Source organism: Chrysochloris asiatica, unplaced genomic scaffold, assembly GCF_000296735.1.
Source record: "Chrysochloris asiatica unplaced genomic scaffold, ChrAsi1.0 scaffold00295, whole genome shotgun sequence".
NCBI classification, from domain to species: Eukaryota; Metazoa; Chordata; class Mammalia; order Afrosoricida; family Chrysochloridae; genus Chrysochloris; species Chrysochloris asiatica.
Genome location: NW_006408813.1, coordinates 3030394 through 3049651, shown reverse-complemented (window position 1 = coordinate 3049651; position 19258 = coordinate 3030394). Strand labels below are relative to the sequence as shown.

At 43.6% G+C, this 19258-nt stretch overlaps 1 protein-coding gene across 4 annotated transcripts; it reads left to right on the top strand.

The window, feature by feature from the left end:
- The first annotated feature begins 5352 nt into the window (after window positions 1–5352).
- Window positions 5353–17346, top strand: FHL1 (four and a half LIM domains 1). 4 transcript variants are annotated; one of them, XM_006874708.1, is made up of 7 exons: window positions 5702–5723; window positions 12806–12987; window positions 13499–13673; window positions 14358–14527; window positions 14974–15160; window positions 15701–15900; window positions 16276–17346. In XM_006874708.1, exons 1-7 carry the CDS (start codon window positions 5702–5704, stop codon window positions 16357–16359), a joined length of 1020 nt encoding a protein of 339 aa, XP_006874770.1. In that variant the 3' UTR covers window positions 16360–17346. The 4 variants fall into 4 exon arrangements, with proteins under 4 accessions (XP_006874771.1, XP_006874772.1, XP_006874770.1 ...); XM_006874709.1 differs by lacking the exons at window positions 5702–5723; window positions 15701–15900 and adding an exon at window positions 5353–5452 and having other exon boundaries at window positions 16276–16756; XM_006874710.1 differs by lacking the exon at window positions 15701–15900 and having other exon boundaries at window positions 5639–5723; window positions 16276–16880.
- Window positions 17347–19258: the final 1912 nt, after the last annotated feature.

Below are 19258 nucleotides of genomic sequence, written 5' to 3'. Positions count from 1 at the left end.
TAAATCTTTGTTGTTGTTGTTATGTGCTGTGTAACTCATATTTAAGGCTGTGATCTTTTATCTTCTTCATCAGTAAGTAATTTAAGTCATCTTCACTTATAGCAAGCAAGGTTGTATCATCTACATATCACAGGTTGTTAATGAGTCTTCCTGTAATTCTGATGCCATATTCTTCTTCATATAATTCACTTTCTGTGGTTATTTGCTCATCACACAGATTGAATCAATGTGGTGAAAAATAGAACCCTAGAGAAAACCTTTCCTAATTTTAAGCTGTTCAGTGTCTCCTTGTTCTGTGTCCACAACTGCCTCTTGGTCTATGTACAGATTCCTCATGAGCACACGTAAGTGTTCCAGAATACTCATTCTCCACAATATTTACCACAGCGTGTCATGATCTACACAATCGAAAACCTTTATACTGTCAGTAAAGCAAAGGGAAACAACTTTTAATAGCTATTAGTAGGTGGCAGTGGTGGTGGTGTGCTGTGGAACAACCCTGAACAGGGTTTCTGAGGCTGTAAATCATTATGGGAGCAGAAAGCCTCATCTTTCTCCCGTGGAACAGCTGGTAGTTTCGAACTGCTGACCTTAAGGTTTGCAGCCCAATTCGTAACCACTACTCTCTAGGAGCAGAAAATCTCTTCTTTCTCCCATGGAACAGTTGGTAGTTTCAAACTGCTGACCTTGAGGTTAGCGGCCCGACTCATAACCACTACGCTGTCAGAGCTCCTTTTTTGATGCCTTAGCACTCACTAAAAATTTCGATGCATTCTAGAGCATGACAAGACTACCAGATCTGAAACACAAGGTCTGAAACACTAAAGAGAATTGTTCATCAAACCCCAGCTGGCATTATCACCAACAGTCTATAAAATGGCATTGCAAGCAGTCCAGTGCTTATTAACGATATCATTTATTAAACATCATACTGTTAACTGTTGACTCTGATGGTAATGAAACCAGGACTTGTTCAGGTTTTAACTATCTACTAAAATAACCACCAAGATTTCTGAACCACTGATCCAAAGATAGGGCAAAGTTATCAATTATTCTTACTAAGACATTATTTTTTTCACATTTTGAAGGGCTTTTAATTTTTTTTTTTTTTTAATTTTGTAAATGGTGTGGTTTTATGACTGGAGGACATGGACAGTGGGGCTAAGTGTTGGGAGTCAGCAGTGGTCAGGTTTCATGAGGTTTTTAGGAAGGCGGAGTTACCTAATTGATATACATTGTAGGTGGAATCAGTGCTGTTCTTGTAGGGTCAAGCTGGCAGCTCATGCCCTAGCTAATTACTTGATTGATGATCAGAAAGTAAGTTTTTGTAGCAGTCGTTCTGGCAAAAAGATTTTGATTTATTTGCTAACTTCATACGACTGTACGAGTATACATCTGTTAGACTTTTTCTGTCACTTTTCAAAATGATCAGGTTCCCTAAAGGAGCTCTTATCCTTGCTGAAAAGGAGCTCTGGTAGCATAGTGGTTACGAGTCGGGCTGTTAATGTCACGGTCAGCAGTTCAAAACAACCAGCTGTTCCATGGGACAAAGATGAGACTTTCTGCTCCTGTAAAGATTTACAGCCTTGGAAACCCTGTTCAGGGTCCCTGAGTTGGTACTGACTCCGTGGCATAGTATGTTACGCATTGAGCTGCTAACCTCTAGGATAGCAGTTCTAATCCACCAGACACTCCACGGGAGAAAGATGAGGCTTTCTGCTCCCCTAATGTTTTACAGCCTCGGAAACCCTATACAGGGTCACTATGAGTCGGAATTGACTTGATGCCACACAATCATTACTACCAGAGGGGCATTAGAAAAATATATGGGCTGTGTGGAAGAAAGAAGAGTGGCAACACTACCAGAGCTCCTTTTCAGCCAGGATAGGAGCTCCTTTAGGGAACCTGATCATTTTGAAAAGTGCCCAAAATATGTCAAACAAACAGATACTCGTATAGCTGTATGAAGTTAGCAAATAAATCAAACTCTTTTTGCCTGAACGACTGCTACAAAAGCTTGCAGTCAATTAGTCCAGTGGTCTAATATAACATGTGAACGCCAGTCTCTACTCCTGAGACCAGAAGCACTAGATGGTACCCAGCTACCACTACCCACGGAGTCCTGGTGTTGTGCTGGACTGCGAGGTTGGTTTCAACAGCAGGGTCAGCAGTGCAAGTTCACCAGCTGCTCCTCAGGAACCCTATCCAGGGTCACTATGGATCAGAACCCAACTCAACAGCATTTAACAACAACCACCACTACCACTACCAACTGCTATGAAAGGGATCACATTAGAAGGTCCTGGAGTGGGAAAAAAAGGTGGAACAAACTAAAAAAAATTTTCAAAAAAGACTTAGCTTACTGATCAGAAGGAGACTGGGGAAACCTGAGACAATGGCCTTCGGGCACTTTACAAGTCTAGAAAGGAACTCATCTCTGTGGCTTGATATTTGGGCAACTAATAGATATGTTTATAGGTGGGAACAACACTAGTAAGTAAGGTATGCTCACCATAGAATGGTCCATCATTCAAAATCAAAAGGGCAACATCTACCTAAGGACAAAGTTGAGAAGGGATGGGAAGGAGGGTAGAATTGAAATAGGAACCCCAGGGAGGAAGTGGGGCAACTTGCATGGAGGAATTGCAATCATTGAGATGAAGCCAAGTGTGTGATTTGTTGAATGTCAAACTGATGATCTTGTCTGTAAACTTTTACTGAATTTACAATGCAAACTTTTAAAAGAATACATGGGTTCTTCCTAAAACTATGCTTCACTAAAGCCTAAATAAATCATAGGGTTCATAAAGCTTAATCATCTCATAAAATATGAACATTTCCCGTAGGTGAAAGTTTACATTTATTTTAGAGGTGTGGTATTGTCAAAGCCAGCCAATCTCCCTGCAATAATGCAATCAGCCTGGGAAACAAAGAAGCTAAAAAGTGTGTGTGTGGAGGAGGATGGGAAGGGAAGCATGGTTTTCCCAGACTTTCTCTCTCTCTCTCTCCCTTACCATGCAATAGATTTGCCTGTAACATCCTGACTTTGATTGTTTTGTCATTTCCCTGCTGACCAGGAATTTCTGACAATGTCAACTCTGTTTTAGAATCACTTGATTACACATTTGAAGAGCATAAAAGTTGTGAAACTCACTCACCCCCTTTTTCATGAAGCTTCCCTACTATATGCTGTGAGCTGATGAGAACAAGTAAGCTCCGGCCCTCTGTCTGCTAGGGGAGATGTGTGACGAGGACCCAAGCCACTGACAGGCACTATGAAGCTGGGGCCTGTCTCAGAGTGAAGGTCACCTGCCTTACTTGAAGTTCAGTCTTCACCTGCCTTACTTGAAGTTCAGTGACCAAAGCTACTTTTAGGATTTTAGGTGGGATCGTGGCTTGGTTTAAAATGAGTCTTGATTAGCATTTCTTGTTACATCTCCCTCACTTTTCAACAAACTACTTATCAAGAGCCTCAGAACTGGGCAGCACACTGAACACCATCGCCAAATCCTTGCCCTTGTGGAGCAGAGGGGAGAATTGGACAGCATGCAAGACAAATAGGTGCAATAACTAGGTGATAAGGAACTCTAGTAGCATAGTGGTTACGAGTCGGGCTGCTAACCTCAAGGTCAGCAGTTCGAAACTACCAGCATTTCCACAGGAGAAACATGAGGCTTTCTGCTCCTATAAAGCTCTACAGCCTCGGAAACCTTATGCAGGGTCACTATGAGTTGGAACCGACTCCACGGTACACCAGCAACAACACCAACTAGGTGATGGTGGTAGTGGTGGTTAGGTGTCTATGAGTGAACTCTGTGTTAGTTCTCTGCTGCTGCTTTAACAGAAATACCACACGTGGATGGCTTTAACAAATAGAAATGCATTTTCGCAGCTATTTAGGAGGTCCAAAGGGTGGGCTCCACGCCTGGCTCTTCTTTCTTTATGGTAATGAGGCCCCCTCTAGGATTATCTTGCCTTTGATCTTTACTGGAGTAGATCATCAGTTCTTTTTCCTGTGGAGTTCCCAGGTTGATTTGAACCACCAGATTTTCAGTTAGCAGCCAAGCATTTAACACGCCTGCCACCAGAGCTCCTGACATCAGTAGTTTAGAAGGTCCTAAGTACTGTGGAGAACCACACTGAAAAGGTGGTTTGGGCACACTTAAAGGAAGTAGAGGAGCAGCTGTGAGAGGAATCAGTGTTGAGACCTTGAAGTGAGGGTACATCTGGAGGCTAGTGAGGCTAGAGCAAATGGAGACATGGCAAGGGGGACAAGGGACAAGACCAGAGGAATGCTGAGTGGTGGAGGGGGTCACAGAGGGACTTATAGCCTCAGGAGTTTGGCTTTTCCTGAAACTGGTTGCTGGTAACCAGTCTCCATCCATCTCATGGTCTGATGATGTCTTCATTTGCATTCATATTTCCTTTCATTGTCCCTGACAGTGAAAAGCAAGAGATTTTGTAGGAAGAAGTATGTTCACTGGGTTATATATACATCTCCGTCCTATTCTCCTCTGTCTGCTGCTAAGGAAATATAATTGCTTATGGATAGGATCTCTGGTAGCATAGTGGTTACGAATCGGTCTACGAACCGCAAGGTAAGCAGTTCGAAACTACCAGCTGTTCCGTGGGAGAAAGATGAGGCTTTCTGCTCCCTTAAAGATTTACAGCCTCAGAAACCCTTTACAGGGTCGCTATGAGTCGGAACCGACTCCACAGCAAACAACAACAAGAACATGGATAGGATTGTTCCCTTTTTCAGTATTCTACTGATCACTCGTATATACCAAGGAGAACACAGAGTTAAGGATCTTTGATGGTGGTGGTGTGCTATGGAGTCAATTCTGACTCATAGCAACCCTGCATAGGGTCTCTAAGGCTGTAAATCTTTACAGGAGCAGAAAGTCTCATCTTTCTCCCAAGGAGTAGCTGGCAGATTTGAACTGCTGACCTTGTGGTTAGTAGCCCAGCTCGTAACCCACTATGCTACCAGAGCTCATTAAGCATCTATAGTGCCCTTTTGTTGTTGCTGTTAAGTGCCATCGAGTCAATACAGACTCATAGCAACCCTGTATAGGGTACTCAAGGAACAGCTGGTGAGTTTGAACCACTAACCGTCTGGTTCAAACTGACTTTATGGTCCAGTGCTTATCCTACAGCACCACACCAGGACTCTCTTATATAATGCCCTTAATCTTTATATTCAGTGTGTCTTTAATTATACTTGTAACATAAGTCTATCTTTAATAGTTACTTTTATCATTAACAACACCAAAATGAATTATTTATAGGGCCAAATGTAAGCTGTTTAGGCATATAAAATAGATTAATAAGGTTGGCTCAGCATTAAGCTATGCCAGAGCTGAGTCCAAAATTTATTCCGGTACAGGGATGACTTTCTGTGTGGCCTCTCTGGCTCTGGAGCTAATTTGGATGCTGAGTAGCCCCGCAGGTATTTATATGTAGTGTTTGGTATTTTTACTGGATCCTATTCTTCTCCCTTGGATCACCTAAAATGGTTAAGAATTTTCTAGTAGGATTAAGGTTGTGATCTCTGGGGAGGGGTTGGACATCTGCTCTCGGTTATTTTTGTGTTAGCCGCTTCCCCTTAAATGTATGTTCACAAATGGGCCACAGCCTTATCAACTGGGATTGAGGGAAGACTGGTCTAGCTGCTGCTCCTGAACTTGACTTCTGAACAATGGCTTCTCATAGACACTCAGGTAAAAACTTAAGAGTATTTTGATCTTGAATTGAGCACAATTAGGGCAGCGAACCTATCCTTTGACTAAAAGTTAATTTTTGACTAATGAATTTCATTGTATCTAAATAGTACATCAATCACAGCTTGTCTCTGTTATATTCTTGCCTCCCAGATATTATATTATTCATATTCAAGTAAAATCAGCAGTTTGAGTGGTTTGACTTCTTTTTTTTAAGTAATACATAAAATACTAATAGATCTTCACATTTTCAAGGGCATCATGTGAAACTATAAGAAATAGTGTGAGGAAAGGGGGTTTGTTTTGGTTAGGAAATTTTCATTGTTTACAAAAGATACCCCTTCATTTTGATATTTCTTTAAATCTGGTTTCAGGCATTTAGATAGAGGTAAGTAGAATATCAAGGTAGAAGGGGAAATATTTATGTAGAAGAAAGTCCATAATGACTCACCCCACCTTTCCTTTTTCTGAATCATGTGTTTGATCTTCCTGAAGGCAGTAACCATCCTTTTGATATGTCAAGTATGCTATTGATTGCTGTTACTAGAAAAAGGAACAAAGATTCAGATGCTCGAGAGACCATGACTACCATGAGAGCCTTCCTCTTGTTTTGTAACCTGGCACGAAGGAGGTCCTTTGACCACAGACTAAAAACCTGTGGAATCGAGGCTGCTTGCTGCACCTTGTCTCTTTCTCCTGAAGCCATGGCTGGCACTGTTGCTCTGTTATCCTCTGCCCGAGTGACGATTCCTGTCTTTGAGCTCTTAAATGTGAGACAGTTGGATGGAGACCAAACACTTTGTCCTTACTCCCAGCTTTCAGTGAAAGGGTCAAAGTATCAGTGACAGGTTTTTGGACAATTTATTTCTAAAATTTTACAATTGTCTATCCCTTTTCAAACAATTGAAATACTTTTGGAAATTTCTCTTTTGGTGTTTTGAAGCAAATACATTGCAGTGAAATTCCCTACTGTAATGAATTAATAAGCATTGTCTTCCTTGTTTCCAAATGTTCCAAAACTGTCTGGAGTCCCCATTTTCTGCCCCCTCCCCCAACCATTTTACAAACGTTGTACCACATGCCTGAGATTGTGGTTATCAGCCAACATGCACATTCTCTGGTTGTAAGCAAACCATTCAGTACCAGTTGTTTTAGTGGACCTTGAATGTTAACTGATAGAGTAATGTGCCATTTTATTAACTAGTTAAGTGACAGAACAGGGAAATATATTTGAAAGGTGACGTATTTATAGCATACTCAGCCTTGGGGTTTAAATTGTGCCAATTTTTTATGTCATACTTGCCTATAAAAATCTAGAGGCTATAGCTGTGGTTAAAATTAGAGACATTATTGGCACCTCTTAGATAATTTTTTTAAACATTAAATACCACTTTGTATTACATTAGGGTTGTTGGTCTTCAAAGCTTCACAGGAGGGAAATCAGTGTTGGCCTGAAATGGGTTTTGTAGAGACAGAATACAAATTCAGGTAATTGAATCAAAACCCACTTTTAGTGTCCTTCCACTTGCTAAGAGGAAATTTCAAGGACAAAAAGTTATGCTTTCTTTATTGGACACTTTCAATCTGTAAAATTATATCTATTCAGTTCGTTGTCCTTTCAAGTTGAGGAATAGGGAGGGGGTAAGGATGGCGGTAAGATCATTTGCCAACCAAACCCTGCCATCAAGCCAATTCCAACTCAGAGTGACCCTGCCTAGGATTTCTGAGGCTGTAAATCTTTAAGTGGGCAGAAAGCCTCATCTTTCATCTGTGGAATGGCTGGTGGGTTTGAACGGCCAACCTTGCAGTTAGTGGTCCAGTGCTTATCTTACTATACTAATCCAGGCATTAATTTCCTTTCCCAACCGCTGTCCTGTGGGCTGTACACACCTGTCAATCTGTTCTCAGGGCAAGGATAAAAAAATGGAAGGGTGGGGTGAGGAAGGAGTGAACAAATGGGATTGGCTTCCTAAAATAGCTGAAAAAGGGTAGTCTGAAGATTTAGCCAAGGGTGAAACTGAACGTTTTGTACTTTTAATGACCACCAAGTGACTGCCTACTGCACCTCGACTAGAGAAACTGAAAGCACATGTTTAATTGCTGGTGGGTTGGAAGCACTTTCTCCCATAGGATAGACAGAACGTGTTACACATAATATGGGAGACTTAAAAAATGGGCAAAATAGTGTCTGACTAAAATGTGACTTAGTGGAATTTCAGTGGCACCTAACTTTTAGTTTAATAATTAATATCCAACACTCTTGATGTCAGATATACTCTAAGACATTCAAAAAGTCACTTGGAAAATTGAATTAAAGATAATAGAATCTTTCCACAAACTTTTTGAAGCCCCCTTACAAGGATATATATCAGTAACACCCCTCCACACCCCCCAAGAAAAAGATTTACGGGGTTTTTTTCTTAGAGCAGTGCACATTTAAACTTGCTAATAACATTGGCTCTTTGTGTACATACGCTATTTTTAAGGGGAAAAACACTTTTTGATTTTCTGTGAAATTCTATGAAAGACTGCTACTCAGTTGTGACTCATGAACACGGTCTTATTGCAGCTACTTGGGTATTTATCCCCAAATGTCTTGCGACACCTCCAGGTGTGCTAGCCTGTCTTTTACACAAGTGTCCTATTCATTGGCTAAGGCTCCAGCGTTCCATTTGTTAAATGTTCTCAGGAAAGTAACACGGCCTTTCTTTAGAAGTCGATATTTGTGTATGTGAAGTGACTATAATGTATGTGTGTGTAACACTTAGCAATGAACACACCAGAAATAACCTGATTTTTTTTTTTTTTTCCATTTGGGTTACTGTTCATTGTTTACACCAGTCATTATACCACCCAGGGAAAGCACATAGTTAGAAAACTACTACCTAGTCATAATATTCACTTTTCCTGAAATGTTCTTATTTTGAACCCCTTGGGCACCAGGGGGGAAAAGGAACATTAGCAAGAAATACTTGAGAAAATACATATGAAAACACATGCAAGACTCATGAAAGGCAAATGAAACAATAGCTATAACAATGTTATATCACTCTTATATGTACGTAATTAAATTGAAAGCCACAACTTTTTGTTGAACTACTGAGGCTTATTTAGATGACCCTTAGCAAACTGGATGTAGTTCAAAGTAGAATTTTCTGACGGAGTAAGTTAGTTGATTAAGGGAACACTGATGCTCCTTTTGAAGCAGGCATAGAAAGCCAGGCAGGCTACCCTCTTGAACTAAAGATCTAAATTGTGCTCACCCAGCTACATTTCTAATCTGCTAAATCTGTAAAGGACTGTCAGGTTAGGGTCACATGAGCTGTCCCCTAATTTTCTAAAACAGAAATCTATGTTGTAAAATACACATCTAAGCTTAAGGGTGGCAACTTATCGCCCCATCTGTCCATCAACAGGCACGTACTGGGTGACTTCTGTACACAAAATCCTGTGTTAGGGACTCTGGGCTCCTAGTATATTTGAAAAATTTCCTGTGATCGAGAAACCTCATGACTGTGTACAGATGAGGGCATTACAATAGTCAAGCGGTGCCTTACGGCAAATATCACACCCTTGACCAAACAAACAAAAATGTAACCGGGAAGGCAAGTAGTATTGGAATCACACTATCAAATATAAAATGTTTGATTTAATGATTGATAACATGCCCTTTTTCAGATAACAACAATAGGCCAAGGCAGACATATTTAGAAGTTTCAAATATTAGGCACTTAGATATTGCTATGGGAATATAAAAAATGACTCCCCACACGCTGAAGGCCTAAGTATATGTAATTCAGTATGATTAGAGAGAGTACAAGAGAAGAAGTAAAACGTCATTTTTTTTTATCCTATTATCTTATCATTTCTAACCAAAGGAAAGAAAGGAATGTGTAAAGCGATTCTCCCCTCATGAAATCAGAGCCTAGCTGTGGCTCATACTGTTTAATGAACCCTACAAATCTGGGTGTTTTCTAACTTTTAAGAATCCCTGAACTCCTGCATGTCTCAGTATTCTAATTTGTAAGCCATTCTTCTAGACTCCTTAACCTTTTTGACATTGCAACTAACCTCTTCAGTAGAAATGTATTATTCTAACCTCATTTTAAACACGCTGCATAAGGAATTGAAATAGTTTTGTACTAAATAATCAGGATGCCCAAAGTTCCACTTCATCAGATTTAATGCCAAAAAATAGCTCTTAATTTTGACATAGACATTGTTAACATACTTTAAGTATTTTCAGTCTGTTTACTTATTAGGCAATAAAGCCAACATTCCTAGAAGGGCCTATTTTATCTTGACAAATACGTTGTTTCCACACACAGAAAAAAAACAGACTTAAGTCAGCTGTTGAAATCAGTTCTAAAAGCCCTTTTGAAATCTCTTTTTTTCCATCTGGAAACAGACTCTTTGGGTTTAAGTATATGGTGATGGGGAAAATAAGATGACCTTGTTTTTTCCATACTACAGAAAAAAGAATATTGCTGAAAACAAGGACTCAAAATACAGCAAGAGGTGGGACTCTTCTTAGTGGTACCATTAGCTTGGGACTGATTACTATAAGAATGGTACAGTTCTAAGGGACTTCCTTGACTGAAATTTGTCACACACTTTGGTACGTCATTGGTGGGGCATGGATTGTTTCATCATCTGGATGCCCAGCATTGTTGAGTGACTTGTGTTCTAGAACTATATGAAAGTTTCCAGTGAAGAACTTGGCATTGGTGGTACGACAGCTCTGAAAGTGGGTGGTTTTAAAGAGAGGAAGGCTTGGCAGGTAAGATCTCGCTAGTGCTAGGAACTATAGTATAGTTTTCTCCTCAGAACCTCTAGACACCTTTAAGTACATTCACTGTACGTGCTAGTACACTGTATAATAACTTTTGTGTTATACTAGTATTCTTACCAGAAAGCTAGGACTCCAAAATACCAAGAGGTTATTTCCTGTGGGACCCTTAGGTAGTACTTTAATATAAAACTGCTTGGAATCCACTTCTTCTCTGAAAGTCATCAAGAGAATGGTAATAAAATGAGTAGACTGATAGTGTTATCCTAAATAGAGACCTTGGTTAGGGAAAAGAAAGAATTTTCAAATATGGTTCAAGAAGATAGTCTCTGAAGTGCTAACCCAGCTATGATTACTAGCCACACAGGAAGCCAATACTGTCTAATCTTCCAAAGTCTTTTTTCCTGCCAAATGGCCTTTAGTAGCCACTGAAAATTTCATTTCCTTAGCATTTACTGGTACGGAAGATATATTAAGTTTCTCTACTCAGCTCTTAACAAGAGAGTAAATCTTTGTTTCGTTTGCAATTACAATATGAAACAGCTAAGTTAAGGATTTTATATGACAAGGGAAAGAACCACAAGAATGAAATAAAGAGAGTGAATTTCAACATGTTATCTCAGTGACAGGTACATTTAAAATATATAAACATAGAGGCTAAAGGCAGTTGAAAAGCTACCTTATGTAAACAGTATACTGACCATTGAAAGAGATCTGACCCTATTAAATAAGATTTTCTTTTGAGGGGAAAGTGGAAGTTACCAGCCTCTGGTCTTACTTAGTAAAGCTCTTAACTGTCCCAAGCAACTGCCCTTGCACAAGAGTGTCTCTAGTTTGCTTCACTGGAGATTGGGGGGTGGGGGTGTCAGCGGGAGGCTGAAAGAGGCTGACCCAGACATCCAGCTGGCCGGCTCCTCAGTGGCCTGATTGGCTTTGTTTGGAGGCTGACTGACTTCACAGTCCACATGGTTCTGAGTGATAGTTCAAGATGCAGGGTGTGGTTTCCTTAGCTCACTCTCTGCTGTTTGGTTGCCTGTGGCAACAGGAGCCAAACAGCTTGAACATGTGTTTGTATAAAACAAACTGGGAATAGGACCTGTAGTGGGAGTTGGGGCCTTTGTGAGTGGAAGAGCTCTGGTGAGTACGGAGCAACTGCTCATTTCTTTCCCCACTGCTGCTGCTTTCTCTCCACATTGCGGGCCACTCCGGATGTGTGCTAGCACAATAGCCATGTTGCTGGGGAAAATAGTTACAATTCTCATGTGTTTCCTGTAAAAATTAAATAATTATATTTAATCTACTGACCCTTGTCAGTTTCTTTTTCCAGGGGTGGTAGGGAGAGGAACAAATGAGCATGTTTAAAATCTTTGAGAGCTGGTTAATAGAAACTGCCATTGGGTGCTGTTTGGGTGGTCGGATTTCGGAGGAAATGCTTTAGCTAGGGTTGTCTGCAGTGCCTTAGTGTTGTGTTGTCTGGTGTTGTCCTCAGTCACAGCCCTCCCTGCAGGAATGGCAGCAGTGGAGGGGAGGGTGGGTCACACAAAGGGCACAGACTCTTGGAATCACAATCAACTTCGCACGTCAAAACAAAAGTTTATTGGCATTTCACCGTTCTTTTCTTGCTCTCGGTAAACAAACTTGGAAGAGAGGAAATGGAATCTTTTCTGCCAGGTTTAAAGTAAATATAAACCATTGAAAATGCATTCCTGAGGCTTGCTTTTGTGCCTAGTGTCGTGTGTAGAGTCAGCAGCCAACTTTTGGTAAAATGCATTATGTTTTGCAGCTATGAGAAAGTGAGACTTCAGAGTCTCCTTTCTCCCTCCTTAAAAAGGGACCCAGGAGGAGCAAAAGCCCCTTACCTTGGAGCCACTGCCCAAGGCTATGCCTTTTGTGGAAGACAGTCTCTTTCTTGTCTGCTGTGCCCCACTCCTGCATGGCTCCACATCACTGTTCAAAGCACCCATACCACCCAGAAGCCCCGTGGTGCCTCACTGGTCCTCCTTTGTGTCTTTGGCGAGTCAGCATGGCGATATGTCCAAGCAGGGGCTTCCTCTCACCCTAAAGGTTGTCTGGCCAGGGGGGATCTAGACTCGAATGTTCCATTTCACCAAGGGTCGGAGTGGTGTCTGGGGGCCAGCTAGACTCTAGAGAAAGCTGTGCTGCTTCTCGCGACACCCCGGATTCAGACTGTTCTCGGACATACGTAGAACCGCCCAGGTGTCTCTCGCAGCTTCCCAGCCAAGCGCTCTTGGGGTTGCCGTGGGTCATTTGTTCTGCCTGCTTGCCTTCACAGGCCCCACCAACTACAAAGTAGGCACCATGGCTGAGAAAACGGATTGTCACTACTGCCGGGAGTCCCTGCAAGGGAAGAAGTATGTGCAGAAGGATGGCCACTACTGCTGCGTCAAGTGTTTTGACAAGTTCTGCGCCAACACCTGTGTGGAATGCCGCAAGCCCATTAGTGCGGATTCCAAGGTAATGGCCACCCCTACGTGGCAAGGAGAGAGGCTGGGCGTTTGAGTGGAGTTTTCCCACACCCTGATGATATCACCCTGACCCTTGTTTCTCCTCATCACCTCTGAGTGGAAGGCAGGACACATAGTGGCAGGCAGATGAGGGAGTGGTATCAAGCCCTGGCCCAGGAACAGGTCCTAGGGTTCTAAGCGAGTCTTCGTTTCTCTAGCTGTCTGATGTGGGTGGTGTTGGCTAGGTCCCTTTCCAGTGTTTCTGGCCATTTGCTAAGCCTGGCAGGAATTCAGGTAGAATTCTGAGTTGGCCATCCTCACCTCAGTGCCCCTCATGTTTCTCACAAGAACAGTCCTCATGGAAGGAGGTGGGGTGGGGGCGTTTGCAGATATCAGTGGATCTGCAGCCTCAGAAGTCCCAACAGCAGGGGAATCAGTCTTGATGGCAGTGTTATTGCCACTGCCACCCAGTGATCCACGGAGAGATTCTAATGGCTTAATCGATTTTGCTTGATTCTTAGGAGCTGCATTACAAGAACCGCTACTGGCACGACACCTGTTTCCGCTGCTATAAGTGCCTTCACCCTTTGGCCAATGAGACCTTTCTGGCCAAGGACAACAAGATCATATGCAACAAGTGTACCACTCACGAGGATGTCCCCAAGTGCAAAGGGTGCTTCAAGACAATTGTGGCAGGTACTGCACACATTTCTCCCCTGGGGCTAGATCACAGGCCCATGACGGTCACCCTCCACTGGCTGCCAGGGAGGAAGCCATGAGAGCAGAGATGATGTGGGTTTGCTTGTGATGTGACGATGGGGGCTAATGTTGCCGTTAGCTGCTTTTAGACTTGAGCATATATATGTACACATATATATATATATACATGTATGTCTACGTACACATATATGCTCGCACACACGCACACACTCGGAAACTAAAGAGCACTGGAGAGCTGTCTGTGACAAGAGAATGAAGTGACCAGTTTGTAGCACTTTCTCATTCGGGTATAGTAAGTGACCAAAGCATGCTTCTTCCTCAGGGTCCCTTCTGCCAGTCGTCTTAGAATTCTGGACAGGTTGTTTCCCCTATTGAATCTGGAAGTCCACGAAGGGTCCAAGGTGGGGGAGAGGGGATTCAGGCATCTAATCTTGAAATCAGAAAGTGGGGGTACCTCCCCTGACTGGATCCTGGCTTGACACCAGCAGGAGGCGGACATTAGAGACAAGGCCCCATGGGCAAGTGAATTGAAAGCTTGAGGCCAGAAACTGCAGGGACTGCATTCCCTCAACTCCAGAGGGTCTGGGGTGGGAGGCTGAGTGGATGCAGCCCCCTGCAGAGCACTCTCAGTGGGGCCATCCAATTGCTTCCCCCCAACAGGAGATCAAAACGTGGAGTACAAGGGGACCGTCTGGCACAAAGACTGCTTCACCTGCAGCCACTGCAAACAAGTCATTGGGACCGGAAGCTTCTTCCCTAAAGGGGAGGACTTCTACTGCGTGACTTGCCACGAGTCCAAGTTTGCCAAGCATTGCGTGAAATGCAATAAGGTACGTTGCCATGGGAGTTCTGTGTTTACATCTTGTTTCTAGAAGTGTTTGACAGTTTGCAGAGCACTTGCACACACACTATCCCATTCCATCCTCACGACAGCCCTGTGACGTAGGAATTATTATTCTCACTTGACAGATGAGGAAACTTCCGGTAGAGTAAGCAGAACAGTGGCCCATGTTGCAGCTGTGGTGTGGCGCTCTCACACTGTACTCTGGGTGCCACTTAGAGTTGCTCTATGACCTTGCAAAGGGGCTCACCTCCCGTGAGCCTCAGTGTCTTCATCTGTAAATTGGGGATAATAATAGCACCTGCCTCCCATGGTTGCTGTGGAGATTAAATGAGATATTGTATACCCAAGCGCCCAGCACAGTGCCTGGCACGTAGTAGGCATTCAACAAAAGGGTGGTTAAATCTGAATCCGGTGCTACACTCCCTGGTCTAGGCCATCACATCTGGAGGAATCACTTACCAGGATCAGCCCTGGCATGCCGATTGCTTTGTGTGTGTTACCTGCTCTAAGAAGCTGGCTGGGCAGCGTTTCACCGCTGTGGAGGACCAGTATTACTGCGTGGATTGCTACAAGAACTTTGTGGCCAAGAAGTGTGCTGGATGCAAGAACCCCATCACTGGTAGGCTAAAGAGTCCTTGCTAAGTCTGCCAGGCTAGATTTTGCGCATGGTAACCATCTCTCATTTTCCTATGTCGCTGGTTTCATCCACAAAGGCCCCAAAGAATGCCCTTCTTCCTAAAGGCCCCCACTAGTTTGGATTGTCCCCCAGGCCAGGTCAGCCTTTGCAATACAGAACACTTCCTGACCACTGCTGAGCAATGCTGCTGGGAGTTCACATGCCTGAGACCCACTGGGCCACAGGCAGGCACTGCGCGGGGCTCTGGGGGCTCAGGTGGTGGGAGTGGAGGTGGCAGGGAGGGATTGGGGATGGGGAGGCCGGAAAGAGTGAACCTGGGGTGCTAAAACCCTGTAGATGAAGGGTAGTTCTGAGGTGCCTGTTGGCAGTGGTTTGTAATCAGAAGCACAGCTAATCACTTCATTCCTCATTTCACGGCCGGCCGGGATCCAAGTACCCTGGGCCCATCCCCTGCTTCCAATGTTCCCATCTCTCCCGGGGAGCCTTGAAATGTACATTTGAGAAGACTTTTGCCATCCTCAGGGAAAAGGACTGTGTCAAGAGTGAGCCACCCAGTCTCTAAAGCTAGGAAGCCCCCAGTGTGCCACGGGAAACGCTTGCCTCTCACCCTGTTTCCCAGCGCCAACATCCGGGGCAGGCATCCGGGTGGAGAGAGAACTTGTCCCTCGTGGGTGGTTGTTCTTTATAGAAAAAATCGAAGCTTAGCAGCTCCTCCAGGCCCGGTAAGTGCACACCCCACAAACAGCCCAAGGTTGCCTCCTGGTGGCCACTTTGATGTCATGGCCCTGACCTAATCAAAGAAACTGGTTATGCTGGGAGGTTGGTGCGTGTTATAGGACATTAGCGGTGACATGGGAATGTGGGGGGCTTCAATCAGGGGAGCCATTGTCTAGCTCTGGCATCTCTGCAGGGGAGCAGCGGCATGGGGTAGAGTGCACGGCGGTGGAGAGGGGTGGCCAGAAGCCTGGCGACACTGGCTCTGCGTGCTTGTTGGTTCTGTGACCGGGGAGCAAGTCGTCGTTGTATCTCTCTGCACTGCAGCTGCCTCACCTGTATTCACTCAGCTGTCTCTTTTTTTCTTTTTTGTTTTCAAACAGGGTTTGGTAAAGGCTCCAGTGTGGTGGCCTATGAAGGACAATCCTGGCACGACTACTGTTTCCACTGCAAAAAATGCTCCGTGAATCTGGCCAACAAGCGCTTTGTTTTCCATGAGGAGCAAGTGTATTGCCCCGACTGTGCCAAAAAGCTGTAAATTGTCAGGGGCACCGGTCCTGTAAAATGGAATTCCAACCTTGTTTTTTGTGTCCTCTTTCTCCCCTAGACTATACCATCAATAGGGAAAGAGTGATGTTTCACCTGCTCAAAGTTGTTTCTGTCTTTTTTTTTCTCCCATTTTACAGTGCTACCCAAATAAAGGGCACACAGACATCAGACTAGGATTTAGCAAGAAGCAACTCTGCAACACATTTCACTTCTCTGTAGCTGCCTTGAAAAACTGCTATCTTAGATAGATTGACTCTTCTGCATGTGTATCATTTAGCCACTTAGTGATGTAAGCAAGACGCATAAGAGATAAAACCCCCACTGAGGTGGCTGTCGTGGCTCAGCTGGGACCCACCATGTAGTCACATGCGTAGTCACACGACACGCAAGAGTTGTAGCGGCTGCTTCAACTCTGGCTGCTCACCCAGTTCAGTGAGCAGACCAAGTATCTCCCACAATGCATGGTTTAACTTTCTCATCCAAACTTCTTCTCATCCTTCCTTCTGTTCTTTGTGCTTTACCAATGACTAACACGAATTTCCAGGAAATTAACATTTGAAACTTAGCTAGAGTTCTGAGCTGACCTTCCTCCATACTAACGTTTGATTTCCCTGTGCCGTATGTTTTCTGAGCGTTCCTGCCTTTAAGCCTGGAACATGCAGGTGATTTGGAAAGTATAGGCAGAGCTGAGAAAACGAGCCTGTTACAGATAAACATCGTCACAGCGGATACTTTGGAAAGCTTAACAAAACTAACCCCCAGCACTCCTTTGTTTTAAAAAATATTTTTGTTGTTTTAATGAATAGAGATATAGTTTTGAGTTTTGAAACTTGCATGATGATATTTTAGCCCCCTTCAAATGTTCCTACAGTTTTGAATTTCATCCCACAGAAGTAAAACTCTAGAGGGGTCGCTGAGCAGGCACCAGAGCCATCATCGACACAGATATGGCATTTCAAAGTGGCAACGAGTTGAATCCCTTGTAACATAGTAGTTGTCTGCTCTTTGTCTATGTGTTAAGGAGGGCCACCAAGTCCCTTATCTTGTGATTCCTAGAACTTTTCCTTAAGAGCTTAGCTGGATCTCTGGGGGAGTGGGAGGCCATCATCCTCACGGGCAAAACCAGATTTCCACCTACTGCTTATAAGAAATGCAGGATCACCTCTTTACTGTATTCTCCATTATTATATTGCATAGTATAATGAGACAGTATCAGACGTAAACCTGTAATGACAATACCTATTAACATTCTTGTAGGAGTGGTTATAGAAGCTGATGCTTCCTTTCTACTTATTGTCATGAGCTATTCTCATCTAACATTTCAGTGTATCTTTACAGAAATAAAAACAGCATATGAATAACTTGCCTCCTGCCTTTTTATTTCATTCTGCCAAGTAGGACCACTCTGAGGTGATACTATTGTTCCCCAAACCTGAATGACGCCTTCATTCCAAGGGTGGACTCAATTCAGTGCAACTATGCAGAACGAAGTTCTTATAAAAAAAAAATAAAACAAACCTCAAACACCACTTCAATCCAGTTTAAAAGAAAAAAAGGCCAACAGAAAACACTTCTGACCCCAAATCATAGTTCCCAGATTTTCACATTCCTTAAAAAAGAATTGATTTTATGTGGCCAGGATGATGGGGGTAGGGTGGGCAGGGAGGGAAGGGGGAAGATGAAGCATTTGAAAATGAAACTCTCTTCTGTTCAGGGGTTCCTCACTCTTCTTCGCCAGCAACCCTTTCGCCTAGCCCTCTGGAGCCCTGGAGCCCTGCTAGACGAACAGCTTTGTCCTCAGCTACTGTACCCTCTACTGTTTGGTCTTAAGAAAACCTTGCTGCTCCTTGTGGATGTTACCTGCTTGACAGACTGCTCCTTTTAGCCCAGTTACTTCAGTTGGGGGTGGGGGAGGTGTGAGCAGAAGAGGAAGAGAGTAGTCCTCATCCCAGCTTCCCAGTTGCTTTTAGATCATCACAACAGTGTCATTCGCCTCTGAGGCTCATGCTGTTGACCATACAACCTACCTAGACATCATTTCTGTTACATCCATGTGATGGAAGGGTCCACAAGCCATGGGGACACCTAGGGTGCTAGTCTTTGGTGAGCCTCATGTCAAGGGTGAGGGGGGAAAAAAAAAGCCCTTTGGGACTTTTCTTTGCCATCTTAGGGCAGGCCTAGTAAACTACCACACACTAGGTGACTTCTAAGAGGAGAAATGTATTCTCTTGGGTTTGGAGGCTGGATGTGGAGATAAGGTGGTGATTCCTTCTGAGACTTTAAGGAAGAATTTATTCCATGACCCTCTTCTAGCTGTTGGTAGCATCAGACAATCCTTGACTTGCAGCTGCTATTTGTTTTATATTTTATAGGGCTATATAGATGTCCCAGGTGTGGTGCTGGACTGCATAGTCTAGGAGACACTGGTTCAAGCTCACCAGCCACTCCTTGGAAACCCTGCACAGGGTTGCTATAGGTCGAAACCAACTAGCTCATAACAACAACATAGATGCCCCTGGTGGTACAGACAGTTAAACACTCAACTAGTAGCTAAAGGGTTGATGGTTTGAACCCACCCACTGGCACCTAAGAAGGCAGGCCTGATGATCAGGCTTCTACAAAGACTGTCCTTTGCTTTGAAAACCTATGGGATTGCCATGTGTTACAGTTACCTGAGGGCAACTGACACCATCACAGGGTGAGGGTCCACCCGCTCCATTATGACCTCATTTCAACGAATTGACTCTGTCAGACCCTATTTTCAAATGAAGTCATGTTCACAGGTACAGGGATTAAGACTTCGACATACCATTTTTG